Source organism: Conger conger, chromosome 10, assembly GCF_963514075.1.
Source record: "Conger conger chromosome 10, fConCon1.1, whole genome shotgun sequence".
In the NCBI taxonomy this organism is placed as follows: Eukaryota; Metazoa; Chordata; class Actinopteri; order Anguilliformes; family Congridae; genus Conger; species Conger conger.
This window is the reverse complement of record NC_083769.1, coordinates 26,142,363-26,164,134: the sequence shown is the minus strand read 5'-3', so window position 1 is coordinate 26,164,134 and position 21,772 is coordinate 26,142,363. Positions and strand designations below refer to the sequence as shown.

General features: G+C 43.8%; 2 protein-coding genes across 6 annotated transcripts in view; one reads left to right on the top strand and one right to left on the bottom strand.

Moving 5' to 3' along the window:
* Positions 1-330: 330 nt before the first annotated feature.
* Positions 331-16,400, top strand: LOC133138251 (lysine-specific demethylase 9). The gene is made up of 7 exons (XM_061256845.1): positions 331-886; positions 2,318-2,946; positions 7,421-7,558; positions 8,249-8,391; positions 8,643-8,810; positions 10,017-10,125; positions 11,255-16,400. The coding sequence occupies exons 1-7, from the start codon at positions 346-348 to the stop codon at positions 11,708-11,710; spliced, it is 2,184 nt and encodes a 727-aa protein (XP_061112829.1). The 5' UTR covers positions 331-345; the 3' UTR covers positions 11,711-16,400.
* Positions 16,401-16,743: 343 nt separating this feature from the next.
* ptpn22 (protein tyrosine phosphatase non-receptor type 22) overlaps positions 16,744-21,772 on the bottom strand; it is a 29,997-nt gene continuing 24,968 nt past the window's right edge. For 2 of the 5 annotated variants that reach the window (XM_061256844.1, XM_061256842.1), the window contains 5 exons: positions 20,272-20,334; positions 19,931-20,028; positions 18,880-18,910; positions 18,363-18,440; positions 16,744-17,704 (listed from right to left, as the gene is read on the bottom strand). In XM_061256844.1, the coding sequence (XP_061112828.1) occupies positions 17,643-17,704; positions 18,363-18,440; positions 18,880-18,910; positions 19,931-20,028; positions 20,272-20,334 (332 nt within the window). In that variant the 3' untranslated portion in view covers positions 16,744-17,642. Of the gene's footprint in view, positions 17,705-18,362; positions 18,441-18,879; positions 18,911-19,930; positions 20,029-20,271; positions 20,335-21,772 lie in introns of those variants that run through there. The other 3 variants (XM_061256843.1, XR_009709701.1, XR_009709702.1) reach the window with 3 other exon arrangements.

Below are 21,772 nucleotides of genomic sequence, written 5' to 3'. Positions count from 1 at the left end.
ATGCGTTTAAATGAATTTCCACAATTTGATATTCCTGGACGACAAGGACTGTCTGCCTTGCTAGCATTCAGAGGGCCGCCCAACCTTTAAACCATTACGTCAGCCACGGGAGAAGACGCGTGCAATCGCGCACGCATACCCTTCTCTTAACTCTATATCCCAGACACGCTTGCTGTGCGAAAAAACTACAAGCCCCAAAAACCACAAAAACTGAGCTTGCGCATAAAGCAAAGCACGCGAGAAAACTACAAATAGCTGGAATCTGATAGGATGCTGTGTACGAACTACAAGTTCCAATAGATCTGCGTCCTGCCATATCCATAGCCATTTAAATCTACGTGCAAAATGGCTGCGCAGGTTGGTTTGGTTCGTGTAAAAGTAGAAGAAAAGGTGAGAGACAGCCTGGATAAAACAACCAAAGAGAAGAAAAAGAAGAAAAAAAGAGAATGCTCCCCCTCGGTCGACAAGAGGTCAGAGAAAGAGGCAAAGAAAGTTAAGTTCCATCACCATCTCCACCATCAACATGTTCAACAACGAATACACCAGCCGCATCAACAACAGCAGAATTCCCAACCCCGTACCTTTAGTTCGGACCAAGCTGCTCTACAACGTCACCATCACCACCATCACCACAACAGCGCCAAGAAAGACCCCTTACTCGGAGGCCACACTAAAAAGGTGGTTCCGTCGCAACTCGAGCAGAAGCTGCTGCCTCCGGTTCTGCCCCCTGTACCGCCCGGACTGTTCACTTTCACTCCCCTGAAAGTGGCCAAGGCCAAGAGCCACAACAACAAGGAGAAACACTGCGATAAAGACATAAAACTCAAGCCCAAAAAGGAAAACACAGAGGCTAACGTGAAAGCAGGACTGAACAAGAAAAAGAAAGGTAAAACTGTACTGAACCAAATATTTCATTCACTGACACTATTTCCACATATTCGCCTGGCTACATTACGGCCGACCATGCGCGATCTTGCTGTCCCCTCGCATTGTGGTTTCATTACAGTGTAGATTAATTACTGTCGTTTTCGAAAAATGTTACATGTGCGATATACTTGTTTTCGCTCGTCTGATCAATACAGACTAGATTGATGGGTAGCGCTCTAAACTTGGGTCTAACTGTCATGTTGTGGGCGTTAACGTACTGGCATTTGCGGAGATGTGATGAGATTGGCGCGAGCTCACTGTCCCCATCTGTTCGAATATCTGACAACAGTAATTTATCAAAATATATGTGCGATTTGTTTCTATTCTGTTGTTCTATTGTATTTCAAGACAGGGTTTTACATTTAGCATTGCTACATTGGATCAAGAAACTTTTCCAGGCTGTGTCATCAGTGACGTATTGATTCTCTGTTTGCTCTGCACAAATAATCAGTTTTGCTCTTCAACATCCGCGTGTGTTCAAAAATCGTGGTTCAAAAAGACAAACAAAGGAAAGCAAAGTCCTTAGTATTTTTTTTCCAATCACCTCATTGCCACAGTTATTTAGCCAGGAGGTAGAACTAGGGTAGTTAGTGAAATCAGGGTGAAAAAAAAATGGTAGGACTGTTACTTTCTGAACCTTGGGTTTTCCACCACTCGTTCGTGATATATTTGTAGATTCCTCATCTTTTTTTGGTTATAATACTATTAGCCTATACCACAGCAGTCCTCTTAGACGCTGGAATGAATGTCATTGATCAGGAATCGGTACGGATTTGTCTTTTTGAAGTTTGCGTGGTTACATAACTCTTTCTTTGTTTATATTAAAGTTCAGTAGGTCAAAATTCAGCTGGGTCTTGTGCTAGAGCGTTTTCGTCTTGAGTCTACTAGAATGCATGGATAAACGAACGGGAGCTTGTAATAACTATGTTTTACAGTTAATTTTGAAAGGGAAAGTATTAATGTGCCATTTATATTTAAAATCTCCTTTTAGAAAGTAATATTGTTTGTTTATTGGGATTCCAATTAGCTAGTCTTCCTTCTTACAAATTCTACAGTAAAATGATCAGACCCCTTAGATTCATTTTTTTCACATACCACTGTAGGACTGTGCAGTAGCGTATTCCTGAAATGGGAAATGTTCATGTAGTCAAAGAAAAGGGTGGACTGATTTGTGCAACACTTTTTCAGTATGAGATCAGTACGGGTGATTGAGAGGGAATTTGTGCATTTACTATGGCGTTGTAGCTACTTGTGCAAGTGTCTTGGCTGATTAAGTGTGAAGCACATTGAGATCCTGAGATGGGAAAACTCTATACATTTGAAATGTGTGCTCCTCTTTCACTGTGCACTCACATTGTTGTTTGAAATGACCCCCCCCCCCCCCTCACAGAGCCCCGCGATGAGAACGGCAAGGCGCAGGCAGTGGACGAGTACCTCCTGAAGAAGAAAAAGAAGAAGAGGAAACATCGCGAAGATGAGCGCGGCAAGAGGCTCAAGGTGCATCACAAGGAGGTGCAGACCGCGTCCTCCGGCCTGGCAGACGAGCGGCCCTGCAGCCCGCCCCCGGGCCTGCCCGACCCCGCCCTGGCCTGCCTGAAGGAGGAGTGTGGCCCAGACCAGCGCTGCGGGCCCCGGGAGGCGCGCTCGCCCTTCCTGTCCCACCAGGACCACTTCATCCGCAGCAGCTTCCTCCAGACGGGCTCGCGCTACAGCCCGCTGATCCACGAGGAGCGGCAGGCCAACGGAGGCGCGGCCGTCCTGCACGCGTACGCCGACGAGCTGTCGGCCCTGGAGCCCGCCGAGGCGGAACGCTTCGCCCAGGAGTTCCTGCGGCTGGCCTTCGACGAGAGCCCCAGAGGCGCCTCCCGCTACGCCCTGGCCGTGGTGCACGGGGCGGCCGCCTACCTGCCCGACTTCCTCGACTACTTCGCCTTCAACTTCCCCAGCACGCCCGTCAAGATGGAGATCCTGGGCAAGAAGGATATAGAGACCACCACCATCGCCAACTTCCACTCTCAGGTAGGTGTGTGTGTGTGTGCGTGCAGAGTCATGGGTATTCAAAACATGTTGAGACTGTATGGTCGCAGATTTAAGGTGATTTCCGATGCTTATTTCATTGGCCCGATACCAAAATTATATTTTGAGCATTATTAAGGGAGATATAGGTTAACAAAGCTTGGACAAACTGGCATGACTCCATGATTTTGACTTACTATATCAACATTACTATAGGTCATGGTTCTTGTATCATGCTCTATCCCAAAGGTAACGGTAACAGTTATCCATCCATCCATCCATCCATCCATTATCTTAACCCGCTTATCCTGAACAGGGTCGCAGGGGGGCTGGAGCCTATCCCAGCATACATTGGGCGAAAGGCAGGAATACACCCTGGACAGGTCGCCAGTCCATCACAGGGCACACACACCATTCACTCACACATTCATACCTATGGGCAATTTAGACTCTCCAATCCGCCTAACCTGCATGTCTTTGGACTGTGGGAGGAAACCGGAGTTCCCGGAGGAAACCCACGCAGACACGGGGAGAACATGCAAACTCCGCACAGAGAGGCCCCGGCCGACGGGGATTCGAACCCAGGACCTCCTTGCTGTGAGGCGGTAACAGTTATGATTGAATGTAATCTTGAAAGTCGATTTGTCGTACAAAAATATGTTGGATAGAGGTGTGGCAGTGGTGCACGGAGCAGATGTCCATCTGTTGGACACCAGATCTTCGGATCTTCTTTGTTTGGCAGGAATAAGTTGGATAGGCAGTGGTGTATCAGCCCCAGGCCATGGTGGATCAGATACAGGTCACAGTTGATGACTTGCAGATCATGGGTGCAGCTGTAGTGTTAGAAATGCAGCTGCATCATTTGTTTGATGGGTTGAGCTTTGTGAAACTGGAGCAATTTTGGTGTGATTTCATTTATTTCTTTCAGCTATCGGAGGCCAGAAAAATGTTTTTTGCACAACAGTGTGAATATATTTACTTTTTATCTGTAATAGCTACTTTTTGAGATACAATTAATTGAACTCGCTATCTCTGCTATTTGAATTGAATTTCTGTAAGACCTTGCCTAATAACTGAATCGGAAGAAAATGCAAAAGGATGTGTTGTGTGAAATGACAGCTCGTGGAGTGGAAATACATAAAAAAAGAAGAATATTTAAACTGCAAGTTGATCTGTAAAAAAGTTGACTGCCTGTAAAGTCAAGTAAAACAAAATGTCTGGTTCAACTGTGTTGTTATTAGTATGATATGAAGGTTTTAAGAAGGAATTAGACACTCCATTTGACTTTGCATTTGCTTCCTGCCTCGGTTCATGGTTGTTTGCTTTCAGTGTTTCTGAATAAACTTTCTTGGAAATTCCCCTGAGAATCCCTAGGGAGTCGGAGGTCAGTTTCTGGCTAATCTGAGGCAGTGGATTGTAGTGTGCGCTCTGAGCAGTTCAGAAATATTTGAAATGTAAAGGATAGGATTTACTCATCTGTACATTCTGTGGCTTACTCTGCTGTGCCTTTCATTCATTCTGTGTTGGGGATTTTACGACAAATCCTGCCTGCAGAGTCTGCAGCACCCTGGAATTCAGAAAAAGTGCAGTGTGAACAATTTAAAGCGTCTTAACCAGAGAGACTTAGAGTGCACACACAAATGCAAAGACCAGGAATCAACACGCGGTAATTCCCTAGTCAGGGAAAGTACAGTCCCTAGAGAGGCAGCAAGTGAAGGATGCAGGCTAGACTGACACCTTGTCAGCTGCCTTATTGAACGTTTAGGCTGACTAAGGTATTCAAACAGGAATAAATGTACCCTGAATGCATATTAAACTACTTTATGCAAAGAACTGTAGACTGTGAAAACAGGAAAACTTGCATAAGGCCTTGGAGATGGGTAAAAGTGCTTGAGGATTTCAGTAGCAGTCTGAAGAGACGGGTCTTCTGCCCAAGTCAGAAGTTTCCCAACGTCTGTGCTACTCTGCCCTCTGTGGCCAGTCTAGGCCTTCTGGTGGGAGGCTAGCATTGTGCTGCTTTTAGGTTCTGTGTTATGTGTTAACCTAAAAGCAACACAATGCTAGCCTATGTGTTGTTTTAGGCTAGCATTGTGCTGCCTTTAGGTTATGCGTTGTGTTAGGCTAGCATTGTGCTGCTTTTAGGTTATGTGTTGTGTTAGGCTAGCATTGTGCTGCTTTTTGTCCTGAAGTTGGCAGTGCAGTTGCAGTGAAAGGAACTGCTGGAGTGCTGTGCTGTCCCAGTGCCAGGTTTGTCTTCCGCCTAGAGGCTGCACATCGCTCCTTTCGTCTTGTCATGACTTAACGATCTCTCTTGGCAGCAGCGATCTGATGAGGCGAAGCTTATGGGTCTGACAGAGCTCCTGCTGTTTTAGCTGAAATCTGCCTGGCACTTCAGTGCCCCTCTGAGCTAATGGTGAGAGGAGGGTGAAATAAGAAAGAAAATATGACCGTGTGCTCATTACCCTCCTTCCATAATGGAGTTTGATGCAGGAACTGGATTGAGACACCACCAGCACTCTACCTCTTGACCACAATTTTATGGACTTTGATGAACGTAAATTATGACGTTATGTTTCAAGTTGTAACCGGCACATATACTGGCTCTGAAGAATATAGCCTACACATAAAGCAAAGCCTTCTTACGCCACACCACAAGGACACTAACCTCAGTTTTAATATTAAGCCTATATCTAGTATTGCAATATTATTATATAGTCTTTTATGGCTAAAATGGTCTGAAGCTCTGTGGGTTGTTCTGGATGGTATTTCTGTTAAGCGCGCAGTGTGATTGAACAAGCAGCTTTAAGTCGCAATGAGTAGTCTACAGTGGTGTGAAAAAGTGTTTGCCCCCTTCCTGATTTCTTATTTTTTTTGCATGTTTGTCACACTTAAATGTTTCAGATCATCAAACAAATTTAAATATTAGTCAAAGACAACACAAGTAAACACAAAATGCAGTTAAATGAAGGTTTTTATTATTAAGGGAGAAAAAAAATCCAAACCTACATGGCCCTGTGTGAAAAAGTGATTGCCACCCTTAGCAGCAACAACTGCAATCAAGCGTTTGCGATAACTTGCAATGAGTCTCTTACAGCGCTGTGGAGGAATTTTGGCCCACTCATCTTTGCAGAAATGCTGTAATTCAGCCACATTGGAGGGTTTTCGAGCATGAACCGCCTTTTTAAGGTCATGCCACAGCATCTCAATAGGATTCAGGTCAGGACTTTGACTAGGCCACTCCAAAGTCTTCATTTTGTTTTTCTTCAGCCATTCAGAGGTGGACTTGCTGGTGTGTTTTGGATCATTGTCCTGCTGCAGAACCCAAGTTCGTTTCAGCTTGAGGTCACGAACAGATGGCCTGACATTCTCCTTCAGGATTTTTTGGTAGACAGCAGAATTCATGGTTCCATTTATCACAGCAAGTCTTCCAGGTCGTGAAGCAGCAAAACAGCCCCAGACCATCACACTCCCACCACCATATTTTACTGCTGGTATGATGTTCTTTTTCTGAAATGCGGTGTTACTTTTACGCCAGATGTAATGGGACACGCACCTTCCAAAAAGTTCAACTTTTGTCTGGTCAGACCACAGAGTATTTTCCCAAAAGTCTTGGGGATCATCAAGATGTTTTCTGGCAAAATTGAGACGAGCCTTAATGCTCTTTTTGCTCAGCAGTGGTTTTCGTCTTGGAACTCTGCCATGCAGGCCATTTTTGCCGAGTCTCTTTCTTATAGTGGAGTCATGAACACTGACCTTAACTGAGGCAAGTGAGGCCTGCAGTTCTTTGGATGTTGTTGTGGGGTCTTTTGTGACCTCTTGGATGAGTCGTTGCTGCGCTCTTGGGGTAATTTTGGTCGGCCAGCCACTCCTGGGAAGGTTCACCACTGTTCCATGTTTTCGCCATTTGTGGATAATGGCTCTCACTGTGGTTCGCTGGAGTCCCAAAGCTTTAGAAATGGCTTTATAACCTTTTCCAGACTGATAGATCTCAATTACTTTTTTTCTCATTTGTTCCTGAATTTCTTTAGATCTCGGCATGATGTCTAGCTTTTGAGGATCATTTGGTCTACTTCACTTTGTCAGGCAGGTCCTATTTAAGTGATTTCTTGATTGAGAACAGGTATGGCAGTAATCAGGCCTGGGTGTGGCTAGAGAAATTGAACTTAGGTTTGATAAACCACAAGTTAAGTGGTTACTTTTTCCACACAGGGCCATGTAGGTTTGGATTTTTTTTCTCCCTTAATAATTAAAACCTTCATTTCAAAACTGGGGGGCAAACACTTTTTCACACCACTGTATACACCACTCTCTTATGATGCTGAAACGTTTGTATGTGGTGCCGTGTTCTGCTGTGGTTTGAAAATCAATGTTTTGGGACAGGCCTTCACGTACAGCAGACAAATGGGCCCCTTTGGTCACAAGGCTGTTTTATTAGTGGATCCTGGTCTCAGTTCTGGTTGTCATGGCATCCTTGCAGGTGAATCGGACCTACTGCTCCGGGACGTACCGGGCTGGGCCCATGAGGCAGATCAGCCTGGTCGGGGCGGTAGACGAGGAAGTAGGCGATTACTTCCCAGAATTCCTGGACATGCTGGAGGAATCCCCATTTCTCAAGGTGAGGCAAAGAGTGCAAGAACTGTCAGTGTTGATGAAGAGATTGTAGGGTGGAGAGAAAAATAAAATGAAATGAGACTTTCAAAATTATTTTTGAAGCACTAAAGTATATTGGCTGCTGGTGCACAATTATGACATGCTCTTTGATTTTTACTGGGGGCTGATGCGTGTGAATCTCTTCACCTTAATTCATGCGTGCCTGAGCAATAAAAATCACTGACTGTGAAGGGTTTGTGTTCTGCCTGACCTTTTGTATGCACTATTGCATGTTTGAGCTGCAAAGATGTGTGTGTCTGTATGTGTCTGTATGTGTCTGTATGTGTCTGTGTGTGTCTGTGTGTCTGTGTGTGTGTCTGTCTTCTGTAATAGCCCCTCCACCAGAGTATCCTGGAAACAATAACGGGCACCTGGTGTAGAGCAGGGCTGCCAATCATGTTCCATGGAGGGCCGAGAGTACGCAGGTTTTCATTCCAACCAATCACTGCACCAGCAGATTTCACTAATTAAGCTGATTCACTAATCTTCAGCCAGAGAGGAGGGAGCTAACCGGTGGAATCAGCTGGTGTAGTGATTGGTTGGAATGAAAACCTCCATGCTCTCGGCCCTCCATGGCACCTGATTGGGCAGCCCTGCTGTAGACCTGCTATGGAGCTACATTGGCTGTGCAGTGATCGTATGTGTGTTTTTATAGATGACCCTCCCGTGGGGCAGTCTGTCCAGCCTGAAGCTGGAGTGCCGCTCCCAAAGTGACGACGGGCCCATCATGTGGGTGCGGCCGGGGGAGCAGATGGTGCCCACTGCGGACATGCCCAAGTCCCCTTTCAAACGGCGCAGGTACCCTTCCCAAAGCTCATCTGAGCCAAGCCCTGTGCCCTTCGACCTGTCCTGCACACTCCCATATATACACGTACATATGCACAGGAATATCCACAGGCCTTATGTGGAACAGCTTGCAGACGCCCCAGTATTTCTGTTTACACCATAGTTTAACATGTCAGTTTAACCTCTTTAAGTCAACAAGAGGGGTCTCTGAAGGGCCGGTTAATTATTTTCCTGCGCTGTCTGGCCTTCCCGCCTCCCCCCAGGTCCATGAACGAGATTAAGAACCTGCACTACCTGCCGAGGACCAGCGAGCCGCGGGAGGTCCTGTTTGAGGACCGGACGCGGGCCCACGCCGACCACGTGGGGCAGAGCTTCGACTGGCAGAGCACTGCGGCCGTGGGGGTGCTGAAGGCCGTGCAGCTGGGCGAGTGGTGCGTTCCCCCCGCTCACGCAACGCAACGCAACGCGGGCCCTGTATGCGTTCTCCCCGCTCACACAACGCAACGCGGGCCCTGTATGCGTTCTCCCCGCTCACGCAACGCACCGCGGGCCCTGTATGGGTCCCCCCGCTCACACAACGCAACGCGGGCCCTGTATGGGTCCCCCCGCTCACACAACGCAACGCGGGCCCTGTATGGGTCCCCCCCTCACGCAACGCACCGCGGGCCCTGTATGGGTCCCCCCGCTCACACAACGCAACGCAGGCCCTGTATGCGTTCCCCCCGCTCACGCAACGCAACGCGGGCCCTGTATGGGTCCCCCCGCTCACACAACGCAACGCGGGCCCTGTATGGGTCCCCCCCGCTCACACAACGCAACGCGGGCCCTGTATGGGTCCCCCCGCTCACACAACGCAACGCGGGCCCTGTATGGGTCCCCCCGCTCACACAACGCAACGCGGGCCCTGTATGCGTTCCCCCCGCTCACGCAACGCAACGCAACGCGGGCCCTGTATGGGTCCCCCCGCTCACGCAACGCAACGCGGGCCCTGTATGGGTCCCCCCGCTCACACAACGCAACGCGGGCCCTGTATGTGTTCCCCCCGCTCACACAACGCAACCCAACGCGGGCCCTGTATGGGTCCCCCCGCTCACGCAACGCAACGCGGGCCCTGTATGGGTCCCCCCGCTCACACAACGCAACGCGGGCCCTGTATGTGTTCCCCCCGCTCACACAACGCAACCCAACGCGGGCCCTGTATGGGTCCCCCCGCTCACGCAATGCAACGCGGGCCCTGTATGGGTCCCCCCGCTCACGCAACGCAACGCGGGCCCTGTATGCGTTCCCCCCACTCACGCAACGCGGGCCCTGTATGCGCAGCTCTATCAGCCCTGCCTTTAACGTTACAGCACAGGATAAATATTTGGCTGACAAGGAACTAAATTTGCATTATGTAAACAAAAAGTTTGGGCAGCCGCAGGCCATTCAGCCCAACTTGGTTTGTCTTTTCCATTTTTTTTTATTTCTTAAAATATAAATGGACTATATAAAGCAAATACGGTAAATACAGTCAATCGATTAAAACAATAGAACTAAATAAAAGACGATAAAACTTGTAACAACAATAAAAACATTAAAATCGGTAAGAAGAAAAGGCCGATAAGACCAGTAAAAGTTGTCATTTCCGGACGTTCCAGGTGCGATCGGCCTCGGATAACCAAAGACGTGATCTGCTTCCATGCGGAGGACTTCACGGACGTGGTGCAGAGGCTTCGGCTGGACCTGTACGAGCCTCCCGTGTCCCAGGTAGGAGCTCTTCCTCTCCCCCGTCCGCCCTTAGCCCCGGGGTTAGCGTCTGAGTCCCAGGGTAGCCTTCTAATGAGGACCGGGGGGGGGGTGAGGTCACTCCAGAGCTGTGGCCTCTGTCGCCCCATGACTCACCTGACTTGCACCGGCCGCACGGTGGGAGAAGAGAAAGGTCTAAGGGCGGCCCTTATTTCAGGAGTCGTGCGGTAAATCGCGGACAGGGAGACTGGGCAAATGTTGATTTGAGGCCCCCGTTCGGACTTGGAGCTCCTCGAATCGTACTGGGAAATATGCGATGTGACAGTTATTTCTTTACATGACTTATTTACTGACCGTTTATGGTGGCCCACTGGGGGGGAGCTGAAGTGATTCCTGCTCTCAGACTGCCGCCGTGTTTAAATTCAGGTTGTTAGTGCAGGCTGCCCAGTGCAGAGGCTCTCGCGTAAGTCAGAAGCATTTAGACGCAGGATCGGTCTGCATGGCTTTTTTTAAACTAGGAGCATTTTGCACAAATACGGAGGTGTTACTGAAGCGTCAGCCTATCTGCAAATGAACCCTGTATACGTTATCGCAGAAATAATTACGTACACACTACAACTTTCAAAGACATTATATCAGAGTTTCAGATTTGACGGTGAAGGGCTATTTGCTGCCCTTCACCAGCGGAAATGTGTGAATGGGTGATCTATTTTCTCTCTGCAGGAGGTTGGTAAGCGCCAGTGCAGTCTAGGGTCTCATATCGTGTGCATACAGTTGTCCTGGCGACATTAAGCCATTTCAGTTGCAAATGACAGCATCAGTATTCGCTTACCTGTTACACAAGATGGACAGTGATTCTGTTCTTTCCCACTCTTCTTATTGCACTCTTTTACACTTTATTGAAGATACTCAATTAGTTGAACAGGTATTTGCAGAGAAGTGTTTCCATTTCCGTTAGTTATCATATGGCAAAAAAATTTTATTTAGTTGCCACAATAAGGACGAAGGACAACGTATTAGGAATAGGGTAAAAGCACTCTGCTAATGCCCAGCTACTGAGTGTGTGTACCCCATGTAAGAGCTTCTGAATGAGACTGAAAATAGGAAGAGGTCAGTACCCGTTACCCACAGTCCTAAACTCTCTGTGCAGTGTGTCCAGTGGGTGGACGATGCCAAACTGAACCAGTTGCGGCGGGAGGGGATCCGCTACGCGCGGGTGCAGCTGTGCGACGATGACATCTACTTCATCCCGCGCAACGTCATCCACCAGTTCAAGACCGTGTCCGCCGTGTGCAGCCTGGCGTGGCACATCCGCCTCAAGCAGTACCACTCCGCCGAGGAGCCCGGCCCCGCCCAGGTCTCCCCCCCCCGCCCCTGCCCCAACGCGCAGCCCGCAGACGCCAAGGCCCAGGAGGAGCCGCTGTTCCAGAGGCCGGCCACTCCTCCGAGGCCGCCGCAGTCCTCCGCGTCCCACCCGGCTGGACTCGCCCCCCTCCCGGCTCCCCACAGAGAGCCTGGCACGAGCCCCTCTCCTGACCCGGCACTCACGCACTCACAGTTCCTGGTGCAGTCAGCCCCAGACTCCCCTCCACGCTTCGACCCCTAATACCAGCCTACAGATCCACCCAAATAACTTACTGCGTATGCTTTTAACTTCAGAGGGATGTGGGAGGGATGGGGGAGTTATTTAAAGACAAGGGACTATCTGAACTAGACTGACATTCCACAGTATCGAAAAGGAATTGTGGACCGTTCTTCTAAAATGCGTACAAATTCTTTGTGTGTGTGTAAACTTTTTTTAAATATATATATATATTAAGCACTTTGATTTGGAGATGGCCCCTGAAAAAAATGTTGGTTCATTTTGGCCAAAATGTGTTATTTTAAAGAGCTCTTTATTCAGATGTTCAGTGTTTTGATTTTGTATTCATCATTGTGTTTCCCAGAAATCTCTGGTGAAGTCTCGTGTTATTCTGCTTTCCCAGTTCTGCTCTGTTTCATGAGATTACTTAATTGGTTTCACAGAAAAAGTGCCTGTCGCATATCAGGAATAGCAGCTGTAGCTCGGTTGATGATTATGTGAAGTCTCGTAACTTTGCAATGTGCAGATTATTTTCTGAAACCTTGGTGGAGAAAACAATTTGTTTGAAACTCAACTTGTTTGAAAGGATGTCAGCGGGCCCTTACTTTCAGGCTCCTGCGAGTGCATTTGGGATTTGCTTTCACTGATGTGCAAATAAGGCTCTAGTTTTGTGTCCATTATTTTGAGTGCAGGGAGAAACCCTTGGTGTGTTTTTTTTTCCGGTCTGAAATAAAACCAGGAAGTACTTCAGAGTCTTTCCACATCTCCGTTGTCAGATCTTCTGTAATAATCAAGGAGTTATAACTCAAAGGGAAAAACTCCCTGAAGAGATATGTCAGAAATGCAGCTACTAAAATTCTGTTTCCAATTATGTGTCTGTCACCTATTGTGTGCAAAATTCAGGGTAAATATCTAGGATGGCATGAATATCTCAGGAAATATTTTCTGTTTGCCACCTTTTCAGAGGAAGGAGTTTCTCTCTTTAAAATGGTGATCTGGAAAAGGGCAAATGTCCCCTCCAGTGTAAAAATCAATGGGGTCTGGAAAAGGGCAAATGTCTTCAAGAGTGATTTCGACCAGGCTTTTTCTTTCTAGGCTACAAACCTGACCTGTGCCTAAAAATAAGATCATGTGTTTTTCAAATCTGTTTTCCAGCTCTTGCATTTTCTGATTTGGTGTGTCTCACGATCTCTTAACAGATCTTTTAACATAGAAAATGCATTGTCATTGGGTATGACCCTTGTTGGATGATCAGTTTATGGCTTGCTATATATTAATGTTGTTATTAATGCCAGACCACCACTATTGACAGGATTTTGACAGTTTTCTGTACCGCAGTGTGAAAGAGCTGCTACATGAAACATGACGTTTTAAAGGGTTATTTTGTGAAAATGGCCACATATATTAGCTAAATAATATTTATTGGGTGATTAATTTGTTTGAAGAGTGCAAACAGTCCCCCATACCCGGAGTGGTGCCGAAGTGGTGTGTGGTGGTTTTTTGTTTGTATTGTGTTGTGTGTGTGTGTGTGTGTGTGTGTGTGTGTGTGTGTTTTTGTGTGTTTTGTTTTGGTTCAGTATGGCTCAGATTCTGTCAATAGACCGATCTTTATAGAGCATAGACCAGCTGATATATTGCACTCAGTGGGGGGGAAAAAAAAGAAGAACTATCCAGGTGATTTAAACTTCAGTAGCTCTGGTCAGCGTTCATCCAAAAGGAAAACACACACACAGTTGAGAGAATATTCAGGTCAGCCGGTTGTCCGGTGTGTATTTTGTGCTCCTTGGAACAGCATTGAGCAGGCACTGAAGGTAATGCTGAGTGGCTATCTCAAGTACTTCATATGGATAGGGATTTAGCATTCTTCCAGGGGTTAGGAGGAAACCCCCTCATTCTTTCTTGTCAATATTTTCCTCTTGCATTTCACAAGCTTTTGCAATGTAGATGACACAATGTCCTGACCACTCCTAGTACCTTTGTCCAATTTGGCCCTGTATGTATTATACAGTTTTTTTGTATAGAGGACTTTTATTTTCTCAGATCTGAATTCTGTTTGCATTTTTTTAATTTTTTTTTATTGTTACTACATGACCAAGGAGAGGATGTTAAAGGATTTTGAGAGTACCATGGAGGTTTTGCACAATATTGAGGTATTTGAAGGTAATATAGAGGTATTTGTTGAGGCTGATTTAACGATACTAGTTGTAAGCATGTCTTTAGATGGATACATGGAAAGATTAGTCTTATAAAGGTAAAAGGAAATCATGTCTTTGTTAAAACCATCTTTGTCATTGAAAAATTGCTGTTATTGTACTTGGCAGGAAATACTTTGTTTTGCTTGTGATCATTATGAGTAATATTTACCTGCATTGATTCAACCAATTGTGAAAATGTAATATAGTTAGCAACATATGTGCACTTAAATTATGCTTGTTCTTGTTCTTTTTTTTCTTTTTTCTTTTTTCTTTTTTTTCAGTGTTTCGATCAAAATTCATACCCATAATGGTTTATATGATGGAAATGTTTTTTATATTATTGAAGAGTAAAACAATAGTTTCTGAGTGCAATGTGGTAGCCACTGTTTTGAGTCTAGTTATGTATCTAGGTAACGTATTTCACACGATGTGCTCTTTTTGGAGGCAAAATTGCATTGGAAGGGATAAAACTGACAAGCTGGCTTGTGACACAAGAAACAGTGCTTGTTTAGTCTTGTTCACCATGACTGAGCTGAGCTGAATTTCGAAGAACGTGCTCTTCAGTCCTTTCGACTGAAATTTAAATTGTGTATCTTCCACCAGCTAAAATGTTTTGGGTTTAGCTCTGGTCTTTATTTGGCATTGATTAGAAGTCTGCATCAAGACAAAATATGCATCCAGATAAGAATGTAAAATTCAACACCAGCAAAACATCTGAATTTAAACAATCCTCTTGTTTGCACCTTGGTGTTGGTGAAATCTAAAATGGACTAAATGAATGCTGTACTTGTGCCATTGAAATGAGTGCCTCAAGAGTGCCTTTCAGCCAGTCTCATACTCACACATTCAGTCCTCCCTGTGGTGTAGTTCTGATGCAGCGCAGCTCAACAGTTCAGTGTGACTGAAGATGCAGAGTGATACCGTATGATGTCATAGTCTGGAGGCGCCATTGCATCTCCAGCCACAGGCAGTAATCATCTGGGCCCAGCATTTCAGAACCTTTAATCTACATCCGAATTATCTGGAAGTTAAAATACTTTTTGAAATTTTTTTATTATTGTTTGTAATTTTATTTTGTTTTAAAATTTATTTATTTATTTTTGCTGGCCTAGATCAAATTGATCCCGATACCCCACGACCCCAAGAAGGATTACAGAATGTAGATTTGCAGTCTTTGGATAGGCTTCTGTCCATTTCATTAAGACAAACAGATATGAGTGAACATGTTGGGAAAATGTGTAAATGAGTTTGTGTATTAGTCCTATTCACCTATAGGCCCAAGTCAATCTAATTTCAGAATTCCATGTCTCAATGGATAATAAAATATAATTCCAAACACAAAACCATTTTATCAGCATACAATACATTATGAAATTACCCTAGTTAAAATAAAGGTCTGCTAGTGCGTCTCACTGACCGTCCAGTTGGTCTACCTGGATGCTGGCATAGTATTTTCTGTGAAATTCTTGTTTTTGCAGCCATTAGGTTATTAGTTTAGAATGGATAAGATAATACTGTATATATTTACAATAACATCTTAAGGCATTTGCTATTTTTTTAAGTTTGGGGTTTTCTATAGACCACTTTTAGTTTTTTAGTTTACTTTTAGTTTGTGCCCTGCGATGGACTGGCGACCTGTCCAGGGTGTATTCCTGCCTTTCGCCCAATGTATGCTGGGATAGGCTCCAGCCCCCCTGCGACCCTGTTCAGGATAAGCGGGTTCAGATAATGGATGGATGGATGGATGGATATCCACTTTTGAATTTTGAATTGCCCAAAAACAACATTGGATTTAGATTATGGGTAGGATTGGATTACCAAATACCTATCCCAATTTTTAGGATCAGCATAGTTTTGAAATATCTTGTTTTGAGATTTAAGCCTGTCCAATGACTGAAATTCTGTCTAAAAAAAGTTTTGAAATACTGGGTCCTTGGTTTTGCTCATTTCATAGCAGTGTTGGGGGGCATAAAAAGCAACACTTTGTACATTGTGGACTAGGCTTTCAAAATCCAGTGTGTGTACATTCTCTTCACCGATATTTTGCTTAGGACTGGCTCTGATCGGTTTTCCAGAAAATGATGATATTTTAATTACATTCAAATGGTTAGCATTTAGTGAAGTGAATTTCTAGATCCATTATAGATTTGAGAAGAAATTGGCAGCTAATTTGAATGTGTTTTGTTATTTTTGTTTTTGATTGTACTATGTGTCTTAGGAGAGTTTGCCTGAGGATCCAGGCATGCTGTGTGTGACCGTAATATCACTAGCTGCTCTTGTTGATGTCTATATTGAGGATTCTCTTTCTCTTTCTCTTTTTAGAAACATAATTATAAATATGTTGGTATGATCAGATCATCGAGATGGGACATCTTTTTTGGTAAATATATAATCATTTACGTTTATTAGAGCTCCGTAAACAGTGTGGATCCTTTCAACTGTATAATTGTGTAAACACAATGGAATGCATAGACTTTCTTGTATTTTTTTAAATAAATAATTTTAAAATGGTTACACAAGTACTGTGTGTGAATTTCTTTAAGAATGTCAAAAAATGTCTGCAAAGTGCTGCCAATCATTGAATTCAGACAGGTTTATGATGAAGTAGAGATCCACCTTAAAATGTGAAGGTAAATTTATTTAAATATGTGCCGGTTAAAATGTACAAGAAAATTTCATTATAAAAATAGATTCAATATAATTAACTCTCCCGGAGCCAACTACTTTGAATTAGAATTTGGGGAAATTCATTGGGAACATTTATTCAAGAACAGATTACATACTAATGGAGGCATACAGCAGCTGAATTCCCAGTACTTATTTGGGTGAGGTTGTGTGCACACCGCAATTAGGACCCCCTCATTTCACTTGTCAATCTATAATTTATTAATTTAAAAACATCTTTTTACAGGAATCATTTGAAATGCAGCACATTACCAATGGGATATTTTTCTTCAAGGCATCTATAGCTGTTTCTGAATTAATGTGGCCTTATGGATGTAAATCCATATCATTACAATGTGTCCAGTAATTAACAGCTCTTTGCAATTCATGGGTTGCAGATGTGGTTGGAACAAAAACAAAGATATTGTACACAGGTAGACCCCAAGGCAGTCAGAGAACCCCTCATCAATAATATATGTGCTTAAGCCCTTCATTTCTTAAAACAATTATTATGGTACACTCAGTTTGTCTAATGAGGAACATATTTTGAGGGGTTCTGATTATGTGGTAACTTTCAGGGCATGTGCTGATTTCAGCTTCTTCTGGTAATCATTCCAGTTCTGTTTAAAAATACCCGTAGCTGTGAGCATATCTCGATGGATATTAAGCAGTTACTGTACAACATCTCTAAATTTCAATGAACACAATTCAAGTAGCATGTCCCAGTCATGCAAATATGTTATATGCTAATAGAATCTGTCTTACTTATAAATACAAATGTTTCCCTTGTTCTGTTCTGATGACATTTGGGTGGGTTGCAGAACTACAATGTTTCTTGCTACAACACAAAAAATGATCTCCTGGTTATTTATTAACTTAATTCCTTCAGGTGCTCTTTACCATGTTTTCCTTCAGAGGATAGTCATATACACAACTACATGCTTCTTTGTCTGCCCAAATGCTACCTGCTCTCCACTGGGCATTAAACATGTTTTCTGCGCTGAAAACCCAAAGTGGGGCAGAGAGGCGGCCATTAGGGCTCTAGCACAGGGCTCTGATGGATGAGGGGATGGTTCTTTCCACATTCCCCTGGTCCCTCACACCCACGTGTCGGGTTGATGCCTTGGGCCTTTGGGCTTCCTGAACCGGTTCCCAAATCCTGCAGGAAATGAATGTCATGATGAAAATCATCAGGGAAATAAGAATTATTTTCTGAGTCCGATAAGCACAATCTTTTGTATGTAAGCTTTACAATTTGCGGTCCAAGTCAAAGCCTTTTTGTGGCTGATGGCATTATGTGATGAACGCTCTGTTGCTATGCTCTGTAGAACACACTACCACCTTGTGGTAACACATATCACTGGAACAGCTTTGAAAAGATTGCGTTCATTCATTTAGCAGACCCTCTTACCCAGAGTGACTTATAATACCACTGATCACTTAAGTCAATGAGTACATTTAAATATACTGTTATGAGCAGTAGTACAGAAAAATTATAATTAAACTGTTAGAACAAGCCACAAGTAGTGGTAGAATCAAATGCACCATTAACATAACTGCCCTTTTACGAAAGTATTCAACAAACCTTAGAATTTATCTCATATTAAATAAATTGCTGAGATTGTGCTAGGGCGAAAAGAAATGGGGACTAGCAAGTGATGTATTATTTCAAATCTGCAAATCGGGTATGTGCGTGTGTATCTATCTGTGTGTGTGTGTGTGCGAGTGTGCGAGTGTGCGAGTGTGTGTGTGTGCGTGCTGTAAAAGGTGATCTTCATGTAGAGAAAGTATGTTTATGCTTGAGAGGTGTACTGTACCGAATCTGAAGCCAGGGGCTGAGCTCAAGGACAGAGGTGGTTCAGAGGGAACGTCTACTGGAGGGGGGCCACCCTTGGCTAAGGGAGAGAAACGGGCAGTGCTGTCAGTACATCGCTGTGTCACAATGAAAAACACTCAATGTGCTCTTACTGAAATATTATTTCTCTCTTTGCATTTGCACTCATCCTGATGCTGACTGCAGCCTTAATACAATAAGACTACACTGAATCCCAAATCCAACATCTGGAAGTTAAGTCCAACCCAAAATAACCAAGTTAACTCTGTTTAAAAAAAATAAACTAAAGTTTAATTGATGAAGGAGTAGTTCTCACTTGAGCGTCCTGGATAGTACAATACAATAGTACAGTACTTTGGTTTGTACTTGGTCTAAAGAAATGCATTTGATAAATTTGTATTCAGCATTTTATGATACAATAGCATTTCACATGCTCTTTGATGGGAACGGGTGGTCAAACATTTACCATTGTGGAATTGGAATTAATTAAATATGCTTACGTTTTCGTATATTTTTCAGGAACTTTAGGCTCTGTAAAAAGAGAAGGAACAGCATGAATACTACTTCACAGGATTGAAGTGAAGTGTTTATGCTTCTCTGAATACCAGCCCCCCTCCTTACAGCAGGGATGACAATATTATACATATTATAGACTCCGATAAACAGAATATGACCAAAGTTTGCTGTGTAGTCATGAGATGAATTAGCCCAGTTTATTTTTTGTTGTGAGTACTGAACCAAAGCACATTTAATTGGCATGAAATATACACCGAGGTTTCCAAGGAAAAACGATTTATTATTCATTATTATAAAAATATTTACGTTTGACATAGTAATAGAATATGGATGAGCCTCAATTCATTAGCATTTTCTTTCTCACACAAAGACACACACGCAAAAAATTATTCACACCTTTCATATACACCAGAAGGTGTATAAAATAAACAATAAATCTAATGAGCTATCCTCCAAATGTGTGAAAATGACATGTCTTTATACTCATACAGGTTCACAATTTTTCAAAGATTATTCAATTATTCACAGCCCTGATAAGATAAAACATAGACAAAAACATTTGAGTGTTTTTGGGGAGCTGTACTGTATGTGGCCTCTCATTGGTTCCTGTTTCACCCATCACCATCGGGAAAGGCACAAAACTCACAAAAGAGCAAAGCATTGTTGACCTCACAAGTCAGGAAATGGCTACAAGTAAAATGCAATGGAAGTGTTGGTAGTGTTGTCCTTGCGGAGGGAGGGTGGACAAAGTGTTGAAAGTTGGGGTGTATATATTTGAAAGACACATTTTTTAGGAAAATAAATGTATTATTTGAGAAAAGTACTATTGTACTATTATATCACACTCATAGTGATTTATTCCTCCTATATTTTTAAAGTATAACATTGTCCACATATAAAAAATATGTAGCTCAGTACATGTATTATTTGATACAGTATAGTCTTCTTTATGAATCACTTTTGAGGGCTCTGTATGTGCACACACTCTCTGTTGGGAGTGAGAGACTAATGGGCTGTGTTTGCTGGGGGCAGTACCTTGGTCCGGGTCATGCTGGGCAGAGCGCTTTTCCCGCTGCTCTTGTTTTGTCTCTCCCCAGCCACACCAGCGCTGGCTGATGTCCCGCTGTCAGCTGCTGCAGAGAGAGAGGCGGCCATGTTGTTGAGCTCTGCGAGTCTTCTAGGAGAAGGAGGTGGCTTTGTGTGTGTGTGTGTGTGTGTGTGTGTGTGTGTGCAAGAGTTTACAAGAGGTAGAGTACATGTAGGTGTGTGTGCGCGTGTGTGCGTGCGTGTGTCCATGTCCGTGTACCGCATGAGTAAATTGATCATTTGGCTCACTGAGAAAGAAGCTGGGACAGATGGTTCAGAGTGTCACTCACCATTTCCTGCAGGTGCAACAACCACGCTGCTAGAAGTGGCCGGACAAGCCACAGACAGTCTGTCTGAAAGACATAGTGAAAACACAGCTGAGTACACAGGCTGCGCCTAGCAAACACCGACACACGCTACTGAACACGCACGGTTATACACTACACTGAATAAACTTCACTAAACACACTTTGAGTCTCTGTAGTCACCACTTAGAGTAGCCCAATGTATGCACATGCATTCTAGGTTTAAATATTATTCACCAGGCCTACAAAGTAAATTGCAGGATTGCACATGCTTCATGGATCTACATTACATTGTGAAATTAAGAAAGTAGAACTACAGGTACAGTGGAGTGCAAGAATTTGGGAGCCTCTGGTCAGAAAGCTTTTTACAATTAATATCTTAGTGAACTGAAACAAACCTGACTTCTAAATGGTATAATGTGAAACATGACACATTTCTTCACATTTTAAAGCGAGATGACTTTTTATTTTAATTTTTTTAATTATCTGCCGGCAAATATAATAGCTTGTAAACGCTTCCTATAGCCAACTAAGAATCTTTCCCCATTCTTTCTGCCAGAACACCAATAATATGTTCTGCCAGATTTTCAATAATATTCAAGTCTACTTCATGGTTGTTTTTGAGGTATGCTTTGCATTGACTTGTTGGAATACCCAACCTCTCTTCAACTTCAATGTCTGGACTGACCTTCAAACATTAGCCTCTAGAATTTCTTGATATTTGGTGGAATCCATTTTTCCTTCACTCGCACAATACTGATTAGAGGAACCCATGGTTGTTAACACCAGACAGAACAGCAACTGCAGTGGATACTTTAGAAGGCATGGAGTTACTTCAGAATAAAAAGCCCTGGAATTATAGACTCCTGACCCTAATAAGTAAATCACCTGGGTCTGGGCCTTGGTAATAATTGTTTTAAAAAGTAACAAAGAATAATCCAAAAGGGTTCCCAAACTTTTGTACAGGGCCCTTTTCTTTTTTCTTTTCTTTTTTGCACCCCACTGTAATGGCAAAAGAAGCTTGGAGCAAATGGGTACATACGATTACTACATTTGTATTATGAATTTAAATTATCAGTCTTAACTGTGGGTGTTTGCCATGGATAAAATTCTGGAGAAGCTGTAAGGAATCAATCTAAATTCATGATTATGCAATAAGTAAACTATATTCGAAGCGAGTTTGATACTTCAACTGTGTTTCTTTGACCAGTTTTATTGCCTTTCAGTAACAAAGCTTTAAATCTCCCTCTAGTGGCAAGAGAGTAGGGTGGCCTGTGTTGAAATCAGCATGGCTGGTCTGGATTGTGAAGGAGCAGGTTACGCTGCTTTGTATAATCCACTGAAGGAATGCTCTGCAGTGTCAGCGTGTGAAAGAGGTCAAATAATTGGTTCATGACTGTACGCAGCCTGCACCCTGCTTATCCTTTACGTGTTTAAACTGCCTGCAGACCTGGCCCTACCCAAGAAACAAGACCACCAGGGCCCC